General features: G+C 46.2%; 1 protein-coding gene across 8 annotated transcripts in view; it reads right to left on the bottom strand.

Moving 5' to 3' along the window:
* Positions 1–23,228, bottom strand: part of KIAA1328 — a 234,468-nt gene that overhangs the window by 27,783 nt on the left and 183,457 nt on the right. For all 8 annotated transcript variants that reach the window (XM_082241971.1, XM_082241972.1, XM_082241973.1 and 5 more), the window contains 2 exons: positions 8,063–8,232; positions 294–402 (listed from right to left, as the gene is read on the bottom strand). In XM_082241971.1, coding sequence (XP_082098097.1) covers positions 294–402; positions 8,063–8,232 — 279 coding nt within the window. The remainder of the gene's footprint in view (positions 1–293; positions 403–8,062; positions 8,233–23,228) is intronic.

Here is a 23,228-nt window from a genome sequence, read left to right as displayed (position 1 = left end):
ATTTACAAATGTATTAAATGTGTCAGGACTTATAACTTAAAAATACTTCCCCCCTCTCAGGCTCTAAGTAAAAATTAAAGCATTAGAACTTGGCATATTCCTGCATTTCTTATTCTAACAAGCAATTTAAGGCTTACTATAAATGTCACAGGATATGGCAGTTCTAAGTTTATATTATCCAGCTTGAGCAAAACATGAAATATCACAGAAACTCAGCTGCTTCCCCTCGTATCTGGGCGAATTTGATGGTTGCGTCTGAGGAATCTTAAACCAGAGATTACCAGTCATCTTACCGTGAGGTGTCATGCTGGATTGGGGAGGTGGCCGCAGTTACAAGCTCTTTTCTGCTGCCTGTCAGTCCGGGGGATGTAGCCGCATCCTTCCGGGAGGCTGAACTCATCCCTGCAGAACACGGTGGAAGACAATTACGATGGGCATTAGAGGCCGGAAAAGTTTTGGACAGCCTTTCTTGCCTTATTTCAGAACGCAGGGCCCAAGGGCCACGCTATTCCGCAGGGAACTTTCTATATGGTGAATCGGCAGCCAAAGGAGTCATTACTCTTGACAGGTATGGAGTGGAATATATATTTTCAGGGCCGCCTGGAGTCATAATTGCATAATACACCACCCACAACAGACTTTGTGTCAGCGCTGTGGTTTTAGCAAGTGACGGGTTCCCATCCCCTAGTGATCATCCAGCCAATCCTCGCAAACGTCACCCCCAGATCACCAGCATTCTCCGGAAACCAGTGGAGAATTCTCAGTCCTATTTTAAATATGCACAGTTATTCTCAAAAGCACAAAGAACTGTCCCCTCTACATTCTGCTTTAATTCAGAGGCAGACTCATTTCTTTTGCAGTGCCAAAGACTCGTATTAGTTGGACATCTGCAGCGTAGAAACCAATCTTGAAATCAACCCACAGGGAAAATGAATGGCGGAAAGGGCCACTTTCTTTGAGAAGCATATTCTGTATATAGAAGACCAGAAGACATTTGAATATGTTCACAAAGCACATATTGAAAACATGTGAAATAAGGCAATAACTTGCCTAGAAATGGGTCTGAAAGAGACGTTTTCTCTGGGAACCAGGTTTGTACATACTTAATTTGGACACTTTAATTAAGAGCTGTGGTAGAGGTAAAGGGACCCCTGACCATTAGGTCCAGTCGTGACCAACTCTGGGGTTGCGGCGCTCATCTCGCTTTAGTGGCCGAATGAGCCGGTGTACAGCTTCTGGGTCATGTGGCCAGCATGACTAAGCTGCTTCTGGCGAACCAGAGCAGCGCACAGAAACGCCTTTTACCTTCCCGCTGGAGCAGTACCTATTTATCTACTTGCATTTTGACATGCTTTTGAACTGCTAGGTTGGCAGAAGCTGGGACCGAATAACGGGAGCTCACCCCATCGCGGTGATTCAAACCGCCGACCTTCTGATCGGCAAGTCCTAGGCTCTGTGGTTTAACCCACAGCGCCACCCGGGTCCAAGAGCTGTGGTAAATTACTGTAAAAGCTGGGCTCTCGGGAGAGGGAATGAGCGAAAAGGGCCTTGCTCAGTACTAGCTGGAGATGTTCAGGATTGGACCTTCTTCAGGGTCACCCCCCTTTTTTTGGAGGAGGAGGAGAGGCCAGAATTATTTCCCTTATTAGTAAGATTGTGGGGAAGACTGAACACATTTGTTTGCATGCAGAATGTCCAAAGTCAATCCCTGGTATTTTTCTAAGTAGGGTGAGGAAAAGGTCCTGGCCAAAGCTGTCCAGAGTTTCAGATGTAAATGTAAATACTGATCTAGGCGGAACAATGGTCTGCCTCAGAATTACACAGTTTCTTATGGTTTGTGGACCAGCTGTCTTTGACATTCGCAGTGCTGTTATCAATAGTTGGTGGAGTTCCCGAGGCAACTACAATGACTTGGAAGAGAGTTAAACTAGGCATCAAGGGATTGAAGTTATTTCATTTCAATAGTTTGATTATAATCTCCAGATGACAACTCTAGGACAATACTCTCTAAAGCAATGGTTTCTAATTGGGGGTCCATGTAACCCACCCGGGGGGGGGGGCTGCGGCAACATTCACATAACAAATACTTCAAAAGAGATACGATTTTTTCAAAAGTAGGGTGTCTGTGGGTTGGCTTTTGAAAAACAGGGGGCTTGCATTAAAGAGCTAATTGGAAACTGCTCTAAAGCATAATTGTGCAAACCCTTTCTCCTGTTGCTTCTGGTTATGAAGTTTAAACTTGATTTTGAAGCGGATTGCCACAATAGAGGACCAAGAAAGGAAACACCTCAGCCTAACATTAACCTAAAAAGCTTTCATGCAAAGCCATCCTAGAAATAAATAAGAGTACCTAGTTTTCTGGTCATGCAATGTGCTGCAACAGATAAATGTAAACAGCATCCACAAATATAAAGGACCTGGACCAGTTCCATCATTTGCAAATGATTCCCCTTTAAGGAGGGTGCAAAGGCATTGCATTATACTGGCAAAGTGGTCTTGCTGTTTGGGAGCGCCTTATGAGACGGGCGTTTTGTTTGTTTTAGCAAAAACTGGTGGGCAGCCAACACATAGGATAGTTTAAAGTAGGCTTTGATGTCCTACTCCTGTAGACAGTACAGGAAATGGGACTTTCTACTAAAGTGGCTGGTTCCACGTGGTAGTGGCAAGAGTAAAGTGGTCACCAAAGTGTGCAAACTGCCCCGTAGAGGGTGGTGGGATGACCTAGGGGGTGCTAAGGAGGTAAAGGGGCAGCAGGGGGTGTTAGGAAGCAAAGCTGTTGCGGGGGGGAGGGGAATGGGGCGCTGGAACAGTAAATGACCAGACTTTGAAAAGCTGTTGTTACTGAATTAAGTTAATCATTTTTAAAAATTAATTAAACTAAATAGTTTTAATTGGATTTTGAATAAATGTGCAATTAATTGTTAACATTTTGAATTTTACTGCGTTATTATCTTCCTTGGTGGGTCGTGCAAACAGCTATTCTGAATAATGCCTTTTATAGTGTGAGGAAGGGGGCACAGGGGATGAGATTATGGAAGCACAGGAGCAGTGGCCAAAAAAGCTCAGGGATTTCTGCCCTAGTAAATTAAAGGAGACCTGGTCTACTAAGCACACGCAGCCCGAGCAGGACAAACAGCCAGAGGTTTAATACTTTATTGACAAAGCATTCACTTACAGTGGCTTCTAAGGTGTACAGAACATGCAGAAATGCTTTTGGAGACTTAAGGAGCTGGCATCCTGTCCCCAGACTGGTGCTGTGAGCAGCAGCGTGACCACGCCTCTACCCAAAATTACCGTATTTTTTGCACCATAACACTCACTTTTTTCCTCCTAGGAAGTAAGGGGAAATGTCTGTGTGTGTTATGGAGCGAGTGCCTGCGGGTGGCGGGGGGATCTTCTGCAGTTGTGAGCAGAGGATCCATGGTTCCCCTTCCTTCCCTCCTCCGTGGTTACAAAGCACGGATCCACATGGATCCTCAGGATTTTTGCATTGGGCTACTCCAAACTCACTGTCAGATCACATGTCTGTGGCCACAGCATGAACCACAAAAATCATATATCCACTATTTCGTTTAGAATATTTTTTTTCTTGTTTTCCTCCTCTAAAAACTACGTGCGTGTTATGGTCTGGTGCGTGTTATAGAGCGAAAAATACGGTAAGTGCCTTCGTCTGATGGAGCACACACAAGCAACCTTCGACTTACCCTACACAGAAGCTGCCACTGTGCCTGTCTTTTTAAGCCCTTCCTGGTCCTGGGAGTATAGCGGGGAAGGGGATTCTTTCCACTGGACCCCTATCTCAGGCACCGCCTCCTCCTCCTCCAGCCCTGGCTCCTGTCTCATGGGAGGCACAAAACCCCATAAATCGCTGCTCCCTTCCTGTGGATCAGCCTTGGGTCCCGCGGCCTCCGCCACACAAACCTCGGAGACCTGCTAGCCCCAGGCATCTGGGGAGACCCAACCAAGTTCTTCTGAAATTGAGAGAAGCTGTGCAACTGCAGCGCCCTGTGCTCTGAGCCCAGAGCCTTCAATGGCAGGTGAGGGAGGCAATCTGTTAATTACTACAAATCACTTGACTGCCAAGCCAGCACTTATCAGCCTGTAATTTCCCCCCACCAAATTGCTAAAAAAAGAGAGAAAAACCTGCAGAGAAACAAAGAGGGGAGCATGGAGAGCCAGAGGACAGGGTCAAACTCCTCAAGGCGTTTTTCATTCCTGGGGAAGCCCACAGAAAAGTCCAAAGAACAATGGGAGAAGTAGGTATCAATTCTATTATGAGGCATTTAAAGGAAGGAGGGGAGGGTGGGAAAAAGAAAGAAATGAAATAATGATGGTTTAAAAAAAGAAAGGGAAAGGAAAAGGGAAAAAAGGGCAAAAGAAAAAAGAAAAAAAGAAATCCATCAGTGAAAATTGCCCCTGAAAACTTCACAGAATTGTAACGGCTTTCTCTCGCTTAAATTGATTGGTGTAGCAACGTTATGAGATGACTATTAGAATTCATTGCGCGCCACAGAAAGAGCTGAAATGTCAGCAGACTATACAGCAAAAGTAATGGGTCCTGAACTCCTGTTAGTCAAAAATGATTTTGTTTCAAATTAGAAATTGATTTCTTTTGGACACAAGCCCTTTGCCGGCTTCCAACTTTTGTAGCTGAGCCTTGGAAGAGATTAACCTCACCCTCTGTTCGGGTCCCCCTCTGATGATACCCTTTCAAAAGTTTCTTCGCCGCGAATGCTTTTTTAATGCGGACGCGGTCTTAACCAATAACACAGGTTGTTTGTTCCTAGGAGAGCTGAACCACATTCTGCCTTTCTTTTTATTTTTCTGCTGACACAAATCGCAAACTCGTTGACAAGTTTAAAAGGAAAGGAAAGGAAAGAGAGAGGGAAAGGGGGGAGGGGGCAAAGCCAGCTCATAAGCGAAGCAAAGATTATGTTAGGCTCTGCAGCCAAGCACAAGACTGCTCCAATTTCTTTCCCCTTTGCTTCGAGAGAAAGAGTGCTTTGGCCCACTCCTTAAGTGGACACACTAAGTGAAGAGCAGAACAGATGCCGGCTATAAAGGAGTCCTTGGGCTAGAAAATTCTGCGTTTCCGGCTGTAGAGGGAGATTGCATCATGAAAAGTCAGACATGCACACCGATTTCTTTTTGCTGGAAATTAAGGCAAATCTCCCATCCCCATCAGGCAACCATTTTCTGTACCTTTTGTACTACTGGGGCTGGCATGGCAACTATTAAGTTTTCAATCAGATTCCTGCCTGCCCTATCTCAAGGGCTCAGGGAAGGATACATGCTATTCCTAATACCTATTTATTTCATTTATGAATCGCTTCCTATGGAGAGGGTCGTGGGTTCATTGGGAAGAGGATTTCTGCACTGCAGGGGGTTGGAGTAGTTGACTCTCACGGCCCCTTCCAACTCTACAATTCTGTGATTCTAACACCCACAATAAAATATATATTAACGATTTTGTATATAGATTCATGGATAGCTCAGCTGGTAAGAGAATGGTGCTGATAACACCAAGGTTGCAGGTTCGATCCCCGTAAGGGACAGCCTCATTGCAGGGGGTTGGACTAGATGACCCTCAGGGTCCCTTCCAATTCTATGATCCCAAAACCATTAACACAATTTCATGTGTAAAAACAACTGAGACAATTTCAAATGACTTTTGTGTTGATGTGTGCATTTTATGAATTGTTGTGTGCTACTGAGGATGAAGGGAGGGATATAAATAAAACTAACAATGACAATGACGATCTCTGTACATTTTACCCTGACATTCACCTGTGCAGAAGAATGATATCAAAAGGTAGATTAAGGCTCACTCTGAGATTACTGGGCCACCTGCAGAGAAGACTGACTCAGAAGCTCTTAATGTTTATGACATAACTGAACTGCTAGTTAAAAGATAGCAAAGGAAGGAAGCACAGCAACACAATTTAGTTATGGAAGCCACAAGTAAAAGCTGGGCAAGCTCAGGATTGAGGGAAATTAAGAAGGAAAGTTTAACACTCGCTTAGCCATGGCTGTGGCAAGAAATCACCTATCTGAACCTGCTTTGTTTATGGCATTTCAAGAGAACACTCCCTGCGGCAGCTATTTACAGAAGCTGTGCATGTTAAATGCACTCACACAGAGAACAATTTGACTGTGCCAACCCAGCCACGGGCATGGCAAATTTGGGGTAGCAGGTGGCAAGATGGCTACTCGCCCTGAAAAAAACCCTCCTATTCAGTGGGAGGAGCATCTTCATAGAATCATAGAATCATAGTTGGAAGAGACCACAAGGGCCATCGAGTCCAACCCCCTGCCAAGCAGGAAACAACATCAGAGCACTCCTGACTTATGGTTGTCGAGCCTCTGCTTAAAGACCTCCAAAGGAGGAGACTCCACCACACTCCTTGGCAGCAAATTCCACTGTTGAACAGCTCTTGCTGTCAGGAAGTTCTTCCTAATGTTTAGGTGGAATCTTCTTTCTTGTAGTTTGGATCCATTGCTCCGTGTCCGCTTCTCTGGAGCAGCAGAAAACAACCTTTCTCCCTCCTCTATGTGACATCCTTTTATATATTTGAACATGGCTATCACATCACCCCTTAACCTCCTCTTCTCCAGGCTAAACATGCCCAGCTCCCTTAGCCGTTCCTCATAAGGCATCGTTTCCAGGCCTTTGAGCATTTTGGTTGCCCTCCTCTGGACACGTTCCAGTTTGTCAGTGTCCTTCTTGAACTGTGGTGCCCAGAACTGGACACAGTACTCCAGGTGAGGTCTGACCAGAGCAGAAACTTAACTTAATGTTAACTTAATGTCCTACAGTCCACTCTGGCAAATGTTACGCTCACTCAATGGATGCGGTGGGTGAATGCTTATTAACAGAATAATAATCTTCTAAGTTACTACATGGTGTTACGATATGAGAACAACGCAGCTGCAAACAGCCAGCTTGTTGACATCATGTGATGTGACTAGCTGTGGGAAAGAATCTTCCCGGAAGTTCACAGGCTTCACAAAGCTGTGTTCAGTGTGTAATATGAGACCTTCCTGTTGCGTTTGTGAAGGAAGTCTTCTGTACTTGCTTGAAGGAGACTGAAGTGATCGGACATGTTTTCTTGTAGAGTTGTACGGTCAGAAATAAACATGATGTAAAAGGACTTTCTGACTATTCTTCTTTCCCCTGCGAAGGGGATGAAGGGTGTGTGCATTTTCCACGCTGGGAAATGTCGCCTATCAAGATCTCCCTGGTCTGTCTGGGATGCCAGCCAGAGGCAGATCACCGGTAAACAAGCTCCGGGAGCAGGGAGAGGGAACTTCATGTTGAAGACATCACATGGGGGCTCTGCATCCTTTATCTCTTACTTGGTTCAACTGAGGAATGGAAGATGGTGAAGTTTAAAACAGCTAAGTTTTTTCGTTCAGTGTCTCTACCTTTTCGCTGTGCTCATACATTGGCAGAAGTCTGAGTAAAGCAGGAATGGAGAGGCACTGAGAACTGTTTAAAAAAAAGCATTAAACAAGCCAGTTTTAACAAGGAGAAATAGCAGAGATGGGTATAGCACAGAAGTTAACACCAAAAAGCTAACACAACAGAGCTTTTTCCAAATCCCTTCTCGCTGTACTGAAGCCTTGATTTTTAAAATGCAACTCTTCTCAAACACCTGTCCATTGTTTAAAATCACAGATTCCTCTCTCCATGCCTGCTTTATTCAAACCTCTGCTGTTATTTAAAACCAGTATTTACCTATCCTGTTGTGCAGCTCCCTCTGTTTTTACTCCCCTCCCATGCCCTACTTCAAGCAAATCCAGGATTGGGATGCAGCACTAAAAAATCCTACATGATGACAGCCTTACATTTCTATGTATATAGGAAGATATGTTGTATGTACATGTTATTTTGTAATCTGCTTTAAGATACTGTTTCAATTATGAAACTGCATGTAAATATATTAAATAAATAATACAGCGCAGGAAGGTGCAGGAGCACCAAAGACAGTAGAGGATGTGGTGAAGGTTTGCTGGATGGTGCGGGTGACTTGGCCTTTGGGGATATCGGGGTGCACCTCACCTCTTCTTGGTCTGACAGTCTCCTTCTTTGTGTGCACTCCAAAGCATTCACCGTCTGCATGGGCACTGAAGCCAACACTTTTCTTCCCTCCACTGCTTCCTGGTGTGTTGCAGCCTCTCCCAGAAGCTGACGTTTTTGAAAGGCAATCTTCACAGCTGAGCTTCGGAGAACTGGAAGAGGGGAAAAGAATACGGGTGTCAATTTTGGTCTTCTCCCTCACTCTCTTTCAAGCTAACAGTATATTAGCATATAAAAAGCATTAAAATATATTTGACCCACCAAAACAGCTCCCTTATCTTCCAGACAAAAGAAGTGCCACAAGACCAAAAAATTTACTTGTACACACTCTTGAATACCTGGATGCTATTTTTACCTTCCAGAGGCAACCAGGTGAATGGCTACCTGCAGGCCTATTCAAAGTACTTAGCTCCTGTTATTTATTTATTTATTGTTATTATTTTTTTTTGAGGGGGGCTGTTTTGTACTCCTGCAAGCCTTTGGATTCCTGTGAGCATGCTGATAGCTCCCCTCTTCTTTCTCACTGACCTTGTTTTGGTGACAAACCCATCAACAGTCAGTGGCTAAGTTCACTATTAGAAGGAGAGACAAGACTTCAAGATCATACTGCTGGAACATACCATGTAGACCAACACCTGCCCTAACTTCAGGTGTGATGCACAGGAATAATGAGTATGCCCCCCCGAGATTACTCTAAGATACGGGCCTGAATAGGGACGCGGGTGGCGCTGTGGGTAAAACCTCAGCGCCTAGGGCTTGCCGATCGCATGGTCGGCGGTTCGAATCCCCGCGGCAGTGTGAGCTCCCGTCTTTCAGTCCCAGCTCCTGCCCACCTAGCAGTTCGAAAGCACCCTTAAGTGCAAGTAGATAAATAGGTACCGCTTTACAGCGGGAAGGTAAACGGCGTTTCCGTGTGCTGCGCTGGTGCTGGCTCGCCAGAGCAGCTTTGTCCACGTGACCCGGAAGTGTCTCCAGACAGCGCTGGCTCCTGGCCTCTTATGTGAGATGAGTGCACAACCCTAGAGTTGGACACGACTGGCCCGTACGGGCAGGGGTACCTTTACCTTTACCTTTATGGGCCTGAATAGGTATCCCAGTTGTCTCCTGGGAAAATGTAAAAAAGCGTTTCCAGTGCAATGAAAAGATTGGAGGAGCTCTCTTTCACCCAGGAGTTTCAGCACAATTAGCATCGTTTAAAAGATATTTAAGAAGCCAGTCGTTATTTGGGCGCCTTCTGGGTTTCCAGGGTAAAGATTTAATTAGAATTGATAGCCCTGTTTTCTGAAGAGGGCGACCTTTGACTTGCAAAATTAGTGGGAGGAAGTTACTTTGCTGGAACACTCAAATGGCTTCTCTTGACAAGCCAAGGTTACCTCTAGGATGGAATATTACTTTCAGGGTTGAGTAGCACTGCAAGTGCCAGAGAGAGGGAAAAAATTAAATTGCTAATTTTAAAGGACAGGATGGAAAAGAAATAAAAAAAATGTACAGCATAGCAAGCTCTGCTAACAAGGCCTTGGGGTCTGACCCTTCAGCTCTTAATGCAAGTGAAAGCCTGAAAAGACCAGGAGTTAAGAAAGAGAAGGATTAATATTGAGTAAGGATTTCAAGGGCGTCAATGCCTCAGAACGAGAAGAAGTCTTTTGCTGAAACAGTAGGCTGATGAAAGCTCTTTCAACACAGCCACCAGCCTTTTCCAATCTAGGTTATGCTTCGACTGGAACAGAGTCAGGCCACGTTTCCACTCCATCCAGTTAGCAGTGAAGGGTGTCTATCACTTTGAGGAATCCTTTGGTCAGTTTTATTTTCCCACCTCTCTCCTTTCTTTCAAGCACCTCTTTTTCCACGTGAGCTTTGGCTCATCCTCCAAATTATCAGTCCCGAATGAAACCAACCAAAGGCTAAGCATGCAAAACAGCATCCTTCCCTCCTTCTGTTGCACCCCACTATCAGCTTAGCTTGCAAGGAGATGGAGGGGGGCATTCCCCTCCCCCTGCGTAATTTTGTCAGGTGCCAGGCACCTGAAGGAACTTACTCAGTTGTATACATCCTATCTCTCTATGCGCTCAAGGCGGCTTACAACAAAAGTAAAAAACCATAGTTTTAAACCAAATCATGCTAGCCCACCGAAAGCTGCTAGCATCACTCTTGCTCACATGTGCAGTCAGGGCTGTTCCAAGGCATTTCAGCTCCTGAGGCTGAATCAAAAAATGTGCCCCAACCACCAGGAAAGAAGAGGGGAGAGAAGATCTATTTCAGGGATAAGCGGGGTAGAAACAAGATCCACAGTGGGGAAAAGCGGGTGGGAGAAGAACAGCAGTGCCTCCTATTTACCATATTTTTCGCTCTATAAGATGCACTTTCCCCCTGCTAAAATGTAAGGGGAAATGTGTGTGCGTCTTATGGAGCGAATGCAGGCTGCGCAGCTTTTGCTGAAGCCAGGAGAGGAAGAGGGATCAGTGCACACTGATCCCTCTTGCTCTCCTGGCTTCACTTCACTGGAGAGGCGCTGCGCAGCTTTCCCTCTCTGCGCAGCGCCCCTTCAGCGAAGTGGGAGGAGAAACGGAGCCCCTTCCATTTCTCCTCCCACTTTGCTGAAGGGGCGCTGAACACAGAGGGAGAGAATGTTTATTTTTTCTTGTTCTCCTCTAGAACTAGGTGCGTCTTATGGTCAAGTGTGTCTTAGAGAGTGAAAAATACGGTAATGAGAGGCTGCTGTGGAGGCAACTTGTGGGCGGGTCTGCCAAGGATGTGCCCTATAGCTGCCACTGGTATGGCAGCAGCAGCAGCAGGCGATTTGTTCCTTGGAGGCCAGATCTACCTGTGGATCCTGCCGCTCAAGGCAGTTGCCTCACCTTGCCTCATGGGCAGGCCAGTTCAGTAACTCAGGACTCAGCGTGAAGACAAGTGTCCAAATGTAAACATGCATATTCTAGGCTACATAACGGTGGCTAGTAGGAGTCTGAACAGCCTTGGGGCTGCGAAGGTAGTGCTAAATTTCCCCTTTCCACTCCACGTGACCCAGAATCTGCTGAGCGCCCCACTCCAGCTGCTATTTACCTAACAAAAACGATGGACGGAGAAATCCTAGAAATGTAGATTTGGAAGAGACCATGGGGGCCATCAAGCCCAACCTTCTGCAAGGCAGGAATCTTTTGTCCAACAAAAGCTGTGGCTCGAACCCACAAACCTGGCATTAAGAGTCTCATGCTTTGCCAACATTTATTACAATCACACAACTAACATTACTGTGTCTTGTTTCGCCCCAAGTCATGCCCAGATTGCCAAAAGATTAGAATGCCCCCCTGCTCCTCCTACTCTATCCCTACTCAGGTCTACATCTTCATAGGCCTGGGAGCTTCCTATAGATTTTGAAACCACAGTATCAGTTTATTGTAGCTGACTGAGAACAAGGTATGTTTGACCCAGCCGCACAGTATGTTTCCTGCTCTCTATTCCAAAGAGTTGCGCAGGTTGAAGATCTCGGGGAGCTTTTTCCCAGTCAGAATATTGTCTAAACACTGAGTTGCGTGGACCAACTGTCTTGACAACATAAGGGGGTTTCCTATGTTCAAAGAGGTTTCCTTTCGTAGTAGGCACATAGGTAGATTCACGGCCTTCCCTACAGCGGTTCCACTCGTGATCACTGCCAGGAAGGCATTTAACATTTCTAGTTGTAATGAAGTCGCTGAACAATATGCCAATGAGTTAAAGACACAGGGCAACCCTATGGGGAAATGCAGGAAGAGAGACTCAAATATGAAATGATTCTCCACCACCATAATATTCAACTAAACTCTGTCCAAGCAAGATGGGCCACCCGGAACTTGACTTACTTTAGCTCCCCAATGCCAGGGACCCCCCCCCCACTTTTGAGCTGGAGTGGGAAATTTCAAAATGCCATTCAGGACCCACCGAACACTTGCTGGGATTTGCTTTCTTTAAGAAGTATTGGGGCGGGGAGAGGGGGGGGCGAGAAGTGGGGGAGAAACGTTAACCTTTTGTTTTATTGAATTAAAATGCCACGGAAATGCTGATGTAGTCTTCAGAGACTAAAATACTTTTACCAAGAAGAATAGCTGTCATTTATTAGACACAAAGAACAATCGCTTGATAGGATGCTTTCTGACAAAAAGCAGATTGGTATTCTCGTCATAGAAAAAGGCATTGTGGGGGGGGAAGGGGGGGAGAGAGAGAAAACCCTGCACAGACCTCTGAGACTTGAATAATTTAAAGCCGCATTTGGTGCAATTTGAATTTTTCTTTAGGGAGGCAAAGTTAAATACCTTTAATTTGTTCTAATTATTTCAAATTTGCAAGTTAATTATGGCTGATCATTAAATAACAAAAAGGACTATCATCTCCATAGAGTTTTACCTCCTACCCTCTGCATTACTTAAGCTCGATTTTAGTATGCATGAATTAACTTTCTAAATAATCGCACGGTTTGACTAAATGGCTCAGTAAAATGAGCTCTGATCCTCAGAATAAGCATTAATGGACATTAGGAAGGCTACTGGGACCCATGTTGCTTACATTATAAGTATTTTTAATGGGGTCTTATTTACTAATCTTTATATACTGCTCAAGTTAGGGCACTAATACGGCTTCATTAGTCTGCTTTAGCGGAGGGGGGAAAATGTCACTTCTTCGAAACACTAAAACCAATGTCTGCTCAGAGGTAGCTAAATTCATTTTTAAATTAAGTCAAGTCAAGTATGATGAAATTTAACTTGTTTGAGAACAGCATAGCCTGATGAATCAATTCGGCATAATGGCAGCCCTGGCCCACAGAAGGAATTTTACGGGACTAGCGATGTGCTAAGCTAACCAAGCAGTGAGAAGGATGCTTCTCTTCTCCCTGGCCTCAGAGCAACACTTACCACCAACGCCCAAAAGCTCCTGCCGGGCTCCTGCTCAGCATTCAGCGCTCGGCTGGCTGCTTCCCGGCCATGAATTCTGAATTTGGAGACTCACCTTTCACTGAACCCTGATCTAGTCATACATTTTGCAGGGCTGATCAGAGGTATCCAGAGAACATTAAGCCAGCAAAGCGTTTGGAAGCCGACAAGCGCAAGGGCAGCAACAGAGGCCCTCCAATATTGATTATTCAACAGATGGCCGGTGCAGTTTTAGCCTTCTGCACCCCAGCTGAGACCGCAGGCTTGGGAGCTTAACCACCGACAAACTGACAGATTGCCTTGCTTGGGCTCACCTCCCGGTCTTAATTGGCTGCACCGTGATGTTTCCGGTCATCAAATGCTGTCAGGTGTGATGGCTGCAGAGGCTCTGGGTCCCCCCCCGCCCTCTTTTTGAAAGTATAAGCAACTATGCTGAAATAGATGTCCGGTGATTCATCCGGGGATGACAGATTAAGTCCCCATAAACTGAAGAATTGCTTGCCACTCTGCCCTTCCTGAACATCTCTCTCTGCTAAGCTGAAAAGGAGCCGAAACCTGGTGGAAGAATTCCAGGAATGAGTTTGCACGCCTAAATTTGAGTGCCGACTTTCCGCAGAACTCAAGCCTTTACCCCAAGGGGAGACCGTGGTTTGAGCAGCGTGAGGGGGGGTTTCATCTGGTCCTCAGACAGGAGGGGCCCTACGGAGACCTTTGCAGAGGGAGGCCATCAGTTTTCATGAACGCATGCAGGACTTTGCAGAGTCTGTGGCCTACAGGTAGAGAGCATTCTCCACCAGTCCCAAATCTTTTCACTCTGGGGAGGGAAATAAGTACCACCACCATTGAACTCTTTTCCCAAAGAGGAGCCAATGCACTACACGTTCAGAGTCATTCTGCTTCATGGAAACTGAAAACAAGAGGGATTGCAGAAGCAGTTGACTACAACCTTTTTGTTTCCATTTGCCCACTCAGAACCACCCAGTCTTCAAAGCTATGCTTTTTCCTGGAGGGGAAAAGTCCCCGAGATGGTGGTGAAGGAAAAGGGTTAGTAGGCAGACTCTCCCACTGTTGGCCCTCTACTCCTTATTTTGGCCTCATGTGGCTGCTTTGTATCGTTTTTTAAAAAAATTGCTAGGAGTAAAGTTAGACTAATGGAACTGTCTGCCACATTTGTCATGGTTTTGAGACTTGGTCTATGATTACGTTTCCAGGAGGCAGATCAGGGGCCGGATCACTCCCGCGGAGATCCTCCATGGGGCGGACCAGCGCAGTGCAACACCGGAAATCACGTCTGTGCATGTCTGCAGTGCCGGAAATCGCTCCTGCTCATGCCCAGATGCCGAAAATCGCTCCTGTGCAGAAGTGATTTTCGGTGTCTGGGCATGCGCAGAAGAGACTTCCAGTGCCATGGACATGTGAAGAAGTGGTTTCTAGAGCCATGGAGGAGAGTCCCTGCGCTGCGCTGGTTTAGCGCAGTGCGCTGGGACTCGCTGAACGGGCAGCTCGGTTCTGGGGTGGTTCGTGGGCCAGTTAAACGGCCTCCATGGGTTGCTTCTGGCCCATGGGCCGCACGTTGCCGACCCGAGGTAGATGATCCACTGCTATAAAGCAGCTAACTTGGTTAGCTACAAAGGACACTATTGGTGGAGCTAAATAACTGAAAGAGGACACTTATGACCAAAGCATAATCAGGATTCAAAATCATGTGAGAAGTCTCCACAAATTTAGGAGGTTTTCTACTTCAGAACTCTGCCTGCCAGCTTCTTGGAGGGGGAGAGGGTAACAACACCAGAAGGAACGGGGCTTGTGCAAGTCATAGAATCCTAGAATTGTAGTGTTGGGAGGGTCATCTAGTCCATCCCCCTGCAATGCAGGAATCTTTTGTCCAACATGGGACTCAAACCCACGATTAAAAGTCTTCTGCTCTACCAAAATAGAACTGTGGATGGAAAGGGAATGCTTGAACAGGGATTCAGTTGAGTCCTGCAAAGAAGGCACCAACAAAGCACCAATGCAGAACCTAAACAGAGGCACCAGTATAAAATCTGCGTACAGGAGAACAACTCACAGCACAGCTGGAACTGGAAGGGGTCTCTTGAGAGCCAGTGTGGTGTAGTGGTTAAGAGCGGTAGTCACGTAATCTGGGTAACTGGGTTCGCGTCTCCGCTCCTCCACATGCAGCTGCTGGGTGACTTTGGGCCAGTCACACTTCTTTGAAGTCTCTCAGCCCCACTCACCTCACAGAGTGTTTGTTGTGGGGGAGGAAGGGAAAGGAGATTGTTAGCCGCTTTGAGACTCCTGAAGGGGAGTGAAAGGCGGGATATCAAATCCAAACTCTTCTTCTTCTTCTTTGTTAACCTCTTCCAAGAAAAGATTCTTGTAGTACTAGGTCGGGAGACTGCACCCAGGATGCGACTCCTCCCCAGAACAAACAAGGTGAGTGACCACATTAAGAAAACTACTAGATGCAGACACCTCTTTCTTTCAGGACCAAGCACTGTCCTGCGGCATCGGCAATGGCAGAAATGGCACAGTCAGAGGTGCACAATGTCTCTTGTAGCATGCAGGCTGTGTGTTGAGAAATGATCTCCTAGAGAAGATAGTGCACCTGTTCACAAACAGCAAGTAGATGGGGCTACTCCCTTCCTCACCCCGATATTTCCTTTTGCAAATCTGTCATTCACCCTGGCTTAGTTTTCACTGAGGGAGGATAACCCAGATTGCGTATTGGGGTGCAACATGACTGAACGCTCCTCAGTGGGGGGAGGCAACCCTCACACAAGGGAAACTGGATGACAGGAAGAAGACCAGCCCTGAAGCTCTCTCCCTGATACGCTAGCTTTCTAGGTGCAAGGACCTGTTCTCTCTTTTTTAAAGGAAGTAACATTCCAACATGTGGATACTCAGTCGAGCTCTGAAGCGGCACAGCCCAGATACGTGTTTGCTTCCAACTCTGTGAGGCCTCGGCTCATGTTCCTCTGTGTTTGGTTATCGACGGCATCTGGCTGAGAAACCGGCACACTAAGCTTACGTCTAGCTTGCAGCAGAAGAGAACTGGCCCCTCTGCCTCTTTTGCAAGCCACGCACGTAGTCAAAAGCCTTCGCCAGCACACCCCTTGAAGAAATAAGGAATTAAACGGGTCTTTAAACTGACACCAGCGTATCCTCTCCGAAGCCTCGTTCCTAATTTTGCTGCAGCAAATAAATAAATAATGGCGTGTTTTGATCCTCCCCTTTGCAAATTCCGGCCTTAATTGGCTGCTCTAATAAACAGCAAAATGATTAGAAATTATCCTCTCCCCTCCTTCCCCACCCATGGAAAATAAATCTCCGTTGGTAAAGAGAGCGGGCGAGCGGTGGGCTGGGGTGGGGGACCTCCCCCGGCTTAGAGCTCTGCAGGGATTCATGTTGAAGTCAGGCCTGGCAAGCTTTAAGCGGGACAATATGCCAGGAATCTGCACGTGGCCTTTCGTACGGAGCGGAGTAGGGCAGCTGTAGCTCCAGCGAGCAGGGCTGTCAGCCTTCACAAAAGAAAGCCATGTAAATGCCAAGTCACAGGTATAAAAACAATCCTTCAAATGCAGCGCCCACGTATCTGGAAAAACCTGCCTGGCTCTTGGTGAGCGAAAACACTGCAAGGATTGACAGAACATCCTCTTCCAAACAAAGTTTCTGACCTAAATCCCAACTTCTGAAGCTGTTTCAGCGGCCCTGCTCTTGTTCTCTAGGATGCGGCTGCGTTATTTTGGAGTGGGGGGAACGCAGCTCATAAGAACAAGGAGCACTTTCGAGCAGGCATTTTTAAGGTCCAGATTTAACAGTTTCATGGGCCGCCCAAAGGGCTATGCTTCCTGCAAGTGGCCTCGTTTGGACACAGTGCTAAACCACAGTTTAGAATAATGAGGACTAGCTGGTTTGAGCCTCGGGTTTGTGCTCACACGCCTTCCCCTCTGCCCCCTGGCAGAGCATACGTCACACAAATATTGAAAATACTGAGGACCCGTTCTGGATCTTTTACAAAAGCTGGATTTTTTGTGGTATAAGAAAAAGTGGTTCTTTGGGTTCATTATTCTGGAACACTAGCTGAATGACCCTGTTATGTGGTTACATGCCAAAAAATAAACTTAAAAAATAGCAACTATACCCACTATAAATGGTTCTGTAAACCGCCCTGAGACCTCTGGGTATAGGCTGGTATGTAAATTCAATAAATAATATAAATAAATAAATAAATAAATAAATAAATAAATAAATAAATAACGTGCAGACAGGCCCTTAACCATGTGGAACCAACTCAGTTTCTAGGGCTCCAGTAGATGCAAGCAATTTATACTGCAGAACATTCAAAGTACTCCTGACATTTGCCGTTTCATGCAAGGCTTCAAAGCACAGTCTCGACGAGACCAGCAGCAATGAGCAATACAAAATAGAAATGGAAGTCTCCCATCTTAATTGCCAAAGTACTTTCAAAAGCCTTGCTTCACACAGGAGTCCGTATATGAGGCTCCACGTACTGAGAAGCCACTGGGTGACTGTAGCAGCTGTCTATTCTGATAGCTACTGGACAATGAAGAGAGCCAAAGGCCTTTCAGTGCCACCACCAGCTGCCTGATAGGCTGAGGTCCCTCCAGGAACACAGTTGCTTTCGACTGCTCCAAGTCCAAGAAGCCAAATACGGCAACCAGGGCGAAGGCATGGAGCCAGTCAAAGGTATTTAGGGAGGTTTGGAAGGGGACTCGCCAAACCCCCTGGTTGCTAAAGCCACTTGAGGTTCCTTCGCTGCATGGAGCCACGTTCCGTTCACAGACTTCTATCTGAACCCCAGCCACACATTGAATAGGGAAGAGGAGTGTGAAAGACAACTAGGAGGGAGGAGAAGCTGATCAGAGCCAAGCAAGGAGATGAGCAGGGCATGGGTGCAGTTATTTCAGAGAATCTCACCAGGAAAGTTGGAAGAAAGTTGGCTAGAAAGTGGAGGAAAGGGAGCAACAGCGCTTCCACCTCAACTCAGAAGCCCATGTAACAAACAGGGAATGTAACTGTGCCAGCACCAAAGTTTCCCCTTTAAGGAAGAAAAATAAGGAGCTCCTTTTTAGCAAGATTAAGGTTGAGCTGTTGGCTAGACAACCAAGATTATGTTTCAGAGAGACTGTTGTACGAGAGACAAAGCGGAGCGATGGATTTAAAAGTCATTGGCATAGAGATGATAGCTGAATCTGTTCAGGTGGATGAGGCTACCCAGGGGATAAGGCAGTGAAGACCTTTGAGCAAATCAAGACCAGCCTAAATCCCTTCTCTGAACGGGCTGGAATTGTTACAAACACACACACACCTGCCAAGAGGAGATCTTGCAAAACACACACCCATAAGTACACTGTCTCTCCATAAAATCTAAAGATCATACGGCTTCTAAAATTAGGACGCCTGCTAAATGAAAGTTAACCCGAACAATAACTTTAGCTAAACTCTAGGTCACAAGGACTGAATATAATGAGATGAAGAATATGAAAAGGCCATTCATAATGAAATTCATCACACTACGAATGCCATGCTTAGCTGCCTTATAACGTATAATTAATGATCCTATAAAAATCCAGCACTCCAGACTCTTCCTGCTGCCCACAGAGCCGTTCTTGATGCTGGGCAGGGAGGAAGAGCAGCTGCTGCCACAAACGCTGCCCTCTGAGAAGCATTAGCGGGGTGCTCCCCTCCCCTCCACGTTTGTCCATCAGCTGCCATGGACCCATTTCCATAACTTGCTGAGCTTTGGGGACCCTTATCCAAAAACCAGTGTTCGCAGCTGGCCAGGGAAGATGACAGGCTGTGCACATCGGGAGCACGGGATCAAACAAGCTTGCTATTAGCGCTGATGGCAGACCCGTCTCTGCAGCAGCTACAGCCTGAGCAAGTGGGCAAGGGCCCAATAGCTTTGCCCTAGGCAAGAGAGGTCTGCAACTGCCAACCTTTGAGCCAAATGCAATGCGCGCCCATCAGGTAGCTGCCCCTCATCTGCCCGCTGGAGAACAACCAGTTCAGAAGAAGCAGAGGTCGAGGCAAGGCGAGGTTGTGGATCTCCAGCTAAGCAATCTGTGAATCTGTGCAGGCTGAGCAAATTGCAACATCCGTCCCAGCCTGAGTCTGTTCCCCAACAAAGTGACCCAAAATGGGGTTGGGTTGGAGCAGAGAAGCAGACCCATAGCTGCATCCCAAGTCTTGCTGGTTTGTGCTGCCCAGGGAAGAAGGTGTGAGTTTTTCACTATGTCTAGAGCTGGAGATAGATAAGGTTCAGGGGATCTGTGGGGATCTAGAGTCAGGGGATCCAAAATTGATGGCAACCCTCCCCCACCTGAGAAGGACACTCCAGGTGTATTTTTCCATGGTCCACGGGAAAATCAACCTGCCATGGAGAGAGATTTTTGAGCCCTCTACTTTCCTTACTAGGCTCTAGGAAGGCACCTATGTTGCAGATCCCTTCAAGGGAGATCGAGCCAGGCTCTCTGCTGAAACCTCCCGGCTATCTTTACAAAGCCCCCCTTTCTGCTAAGCCTTTGACAATCCTCAGAATTAAGTTTTGACAACTGTGGATCTATTTTTGGATATTTTACTGGTGCCATATGCTGCTTGTTGGCTTGTTATCAGCAATTGCTATATTATATTTCAACTATCACACTGTATTTTATTTATAACATTTTATGGCTGTTTTTAATAAGCTTCAAGCCAGCTTGAAGGATATATCTATGGACTGGTTTTTGTGCTTTGGTATTTTTGATACCTGGTCAATGATTTTCTTCTCCTTTACTTTTATGCTATTGTTGTAGAGGGAATTGATATTTTATGAGAATCTACATTCTATTATGTGTTATCTTATTAAACTTGTGTTACTATAACTGCTTTGGTTTTCATGTTATCTGTTGGCATTTGTGTTCTATGTTGTAAACCACCCTGTAGTCTTTTGACGAAGGGTGGTATATAAACAAACAAACAGGCAAAAATAATATATATATATAAATGAAAAAGAGGATTGACAGAAATGTGTCAGTGATGAAAACAGCAACTGGCGTTCCACTTTTCCTTTGTTACTACTACAGTCATACCTTGGAAGTCGAACGGAATCCATTCCGGAAGTCCATTTGACTTCCAAAGTGTTCGAAAACAAAAGCACAGCTTCTGATTGGCTGCAGGAAGCTTCTGCAGCCAACTGGAAGCCGCAAAAGCACCACCAGATGTTCGGCTTCGAAAAGAACGTTCAAAAACCAGAACAGTCACTTCCAGGTTTCGATCGTTCGGGAGCCGAAACATTCAAGATCTAGGCTGTTTGAATACAAGGTATGACTGTATGCATTTCTATAGAGCGTTGGTGTCCCCCCCCCCCCAAAAAAAAATATTCACATAATCTTGGTGAAATCTTTGCAATCACCCTACAAGATGTCATTGATGGGGAACCTGCAGCCTCCCAGGTGCAATTCCCATCATCTCTGAGCACTGGTCACACTTTCCTGGAACTGTAGATGGGCTCCAGGGCATTTGGATGGTCACAAATGCCCTGTCTGTGTTGCAAGGTGAGCCAGTATAATTGTCATCCCCAGAAATTAGGCAGAGGCTGAGTGTGAGTAGCCTAAAAACAACAACAACAACCCCACAACCTGGTGAGTTTATGGCAGAGGTGTGATTTGAACCAGGGACCTCCTGATATACAATTCAGTCTCTCAGCCACTTCTCCCTAAACCTCACCACAAGGCCTTTAATAGCAGAAAAATAAACTATTTGAAGATCCATCTTGTTTTACATCACCACTCCCAGCTGATCCGATATAACAAACGGGTAGTCCATTCCTCCATCAAAAAAAGAGAGAGGAAAAAAGCCTTATCCCTCGTGAAGCCGTGGTGCTCAGATTCAAGGTTAAAGGATTAAGGCCCAAAGCATTGCATTCCAAAGGAAAGCAAGCCAAACATCAAAAGAAACACAAAAATCAATCCTCTTCACCATGGGAGCAGTGTGAAGAACAAATCAGCCAAGCTGAATCTAACATTTTCTCTGTGTGGCTCTGGGAAAAAAATTAGCACTCTTGTAAGCATAATGGACAGTTTGGAAAAGGCTTGGCACCAATGGAAAGCTGCTGAGCTCAATTCAAAGCACCAAGGCTCTCCAGGAAAGATCCCTGCAGGAGTAACCTGGGTCAAAAATGGTAGGTGGGGCACACTGAAAAATAAAATTAAACAACCACGCCAGCCTAAGTAGCTTTGGGTGCACCCAAAGTCTTCGAGAGGAGCCTTTGAAGTCTCTGTATCTGCAAGTGGCTGGGCATTGCCTTGCACACAGCACTTCATGTCCTGGAGCACCGTTGTGATCAAGGTGGCAAAAAGAGGAAAACACGGAGCTGATGGTCTAGTGAAGGACAGAAACAGTGGGAGAGGGAGGCTTTGTTCATTCCGCTGAATATTTTAAAGACACCTCTGTTTTGTTGAAAGCAGCCTTGCTCCCGAGCAGGGAAACAAGAATTAAATGAGCACGGCAAGTTGTAGGTGAGAATCAAGAGCAATCGGTTTCATTAAAGACGCGGGTTCTTCCTGCCCAAAATCTAAACACAAGCAGCAACATGCTCCAGTTGGTTCAGGCAATCATAACGTTCAGGTGCCCATGGGGACAAGCTTACTTGCCATCCCCTAAGATTTCAGGGACATGCTAAAGCAAGGATAGATAGAGAACATCAGGTCTAGGGGCCTAATATGACCCTCCAAATCTCTCTCACTTGGATGATTCCTTAGGCTATTTTGCTTTGGTCAGACCACACCTGGTATACTGTGTCCAGTTCTGGGCACCGCAATTTAAAAAGGACATTGACAAGCTGGAAGGTGCACAGAGGAGAGAGACCAAGATGATCAGGGGTCTGGAAACCAAGCCTGATGAGGAACAGTTGAAGGAACTGGGTACGTTTAACCTGGAAAACAGGAGACTGAGAGGAGATACGATAGCCATCCTCAAATATCTGAAGGGCTGTCACATGGAAGAGGGAGCAAGCTTGTTTTCTCCTGCTCTGGAGGGTAGGACACAAAGCAATGGCTTCAAGTTGCAACAAAGGAGATTCCGACTAAACACCAGGAAGAAGTTTCTGACAATAAGAGCTATTAGACAGCAGAATGGTCTTCCTTGGGAGGTTGTGGACTCTCCTTCCTTGGAAGTTTTCAAGCAGAGGTTGGATGGCCATCTGTCATGGCTGCTTTAGCTGAGATACCTGCTAAGGGGTTGGACTTGATGACCCTTGGGGTCCCTTCAACTCTGTGATTCAAGGAACCTTCCCAAGACCTCACCATCCCTCAAGTGCTTTTGCCTGGCTGCAATGCATCCTTGAACTCTGATGACGCTTCTTGCTTGAGCGGGCGCAGGACAGAGAGGGCAGTGTGAGTGCTGGTAGAAGCAAGCCAAGTGTACCAAGGTAAAACTCACTTTAAATGCTCTTCTCCCCTTTGTCTCTGGCCTCACCCATCACTGGCATGTTGTCCTTGTGAAGTTGCACAAAAGGGAAAGTGGCCCTTTAGCTGGAAACTGTGCCAGAGGATGGGTGAATTGAGGCAAGATAACCCTGTCTGTGCCTGGTGGGATCTCTCCAGCCCTATCTGATCAGGCCAAGAAGACAGTGGCTGATCCAAGCTTCAGCACCAATGCTCAAGAAGCAAAGGCAGAGGTCTTGCTATTAGGGTCTTCTTCGATCTTCACCTTGCGAACAGATCAGACCTTGCTACATGGATGAGCAATCTGGTTACCATCAACGTTGATTGCTGCAGCCTTAAAAACCTTGATCAAACTGGGCAAACCTGCCAGAAGATGCAGTCATATTACCTACCGAAGAGACAAAATCTACTCACTCCCCTTTTAGATGGGTGACCAGCTGCAGAAGTTACTGTGTACACAGGTTGCTACAGGGTTGGTAACTAAAGGTTTGATTCTGACTCCCAAGGAACTGAAGTGGGCCCACTTGAGAATTTGAAAAGAGTCCATCCCAGATTGCAAATAATGCTAGATTGGAAGAAAGCAGTTCCACATAAGGCTTTGAAGAGCAAATGCCTCCCTTTGCTAAAGGCCGCCAGTTGCTGAGCCTATTTGTGGCTGTAATGGGATAAATCCACTATATAGACATCTGTTATGCAACAATGGGCAATGGCATCCATCTGTTGCAGAGATACAGCACTTATTGACAAGTCAGATTTGTATCTACCGATAAGTCAGCATTTGCACTTTTGTGCAGATCT

The sequence above is a fragment of the Podarcis vaucheri genome, assembly GCF_965113315.1.
Source record: "Podarcis vaucheri genome assembly, chromosome: 11".
NCBI classification, from domain to species: Eukaryota; Metazoa; Chordata; class Lepidosauria; order Squamata; family Lacertidae; genus Podarcis; species Podarcis vaucheri.
Note: the sequence above shows the minus strand (reverse complement) of the source record. Positions and strands in the feature narration are given on the sequence as shown.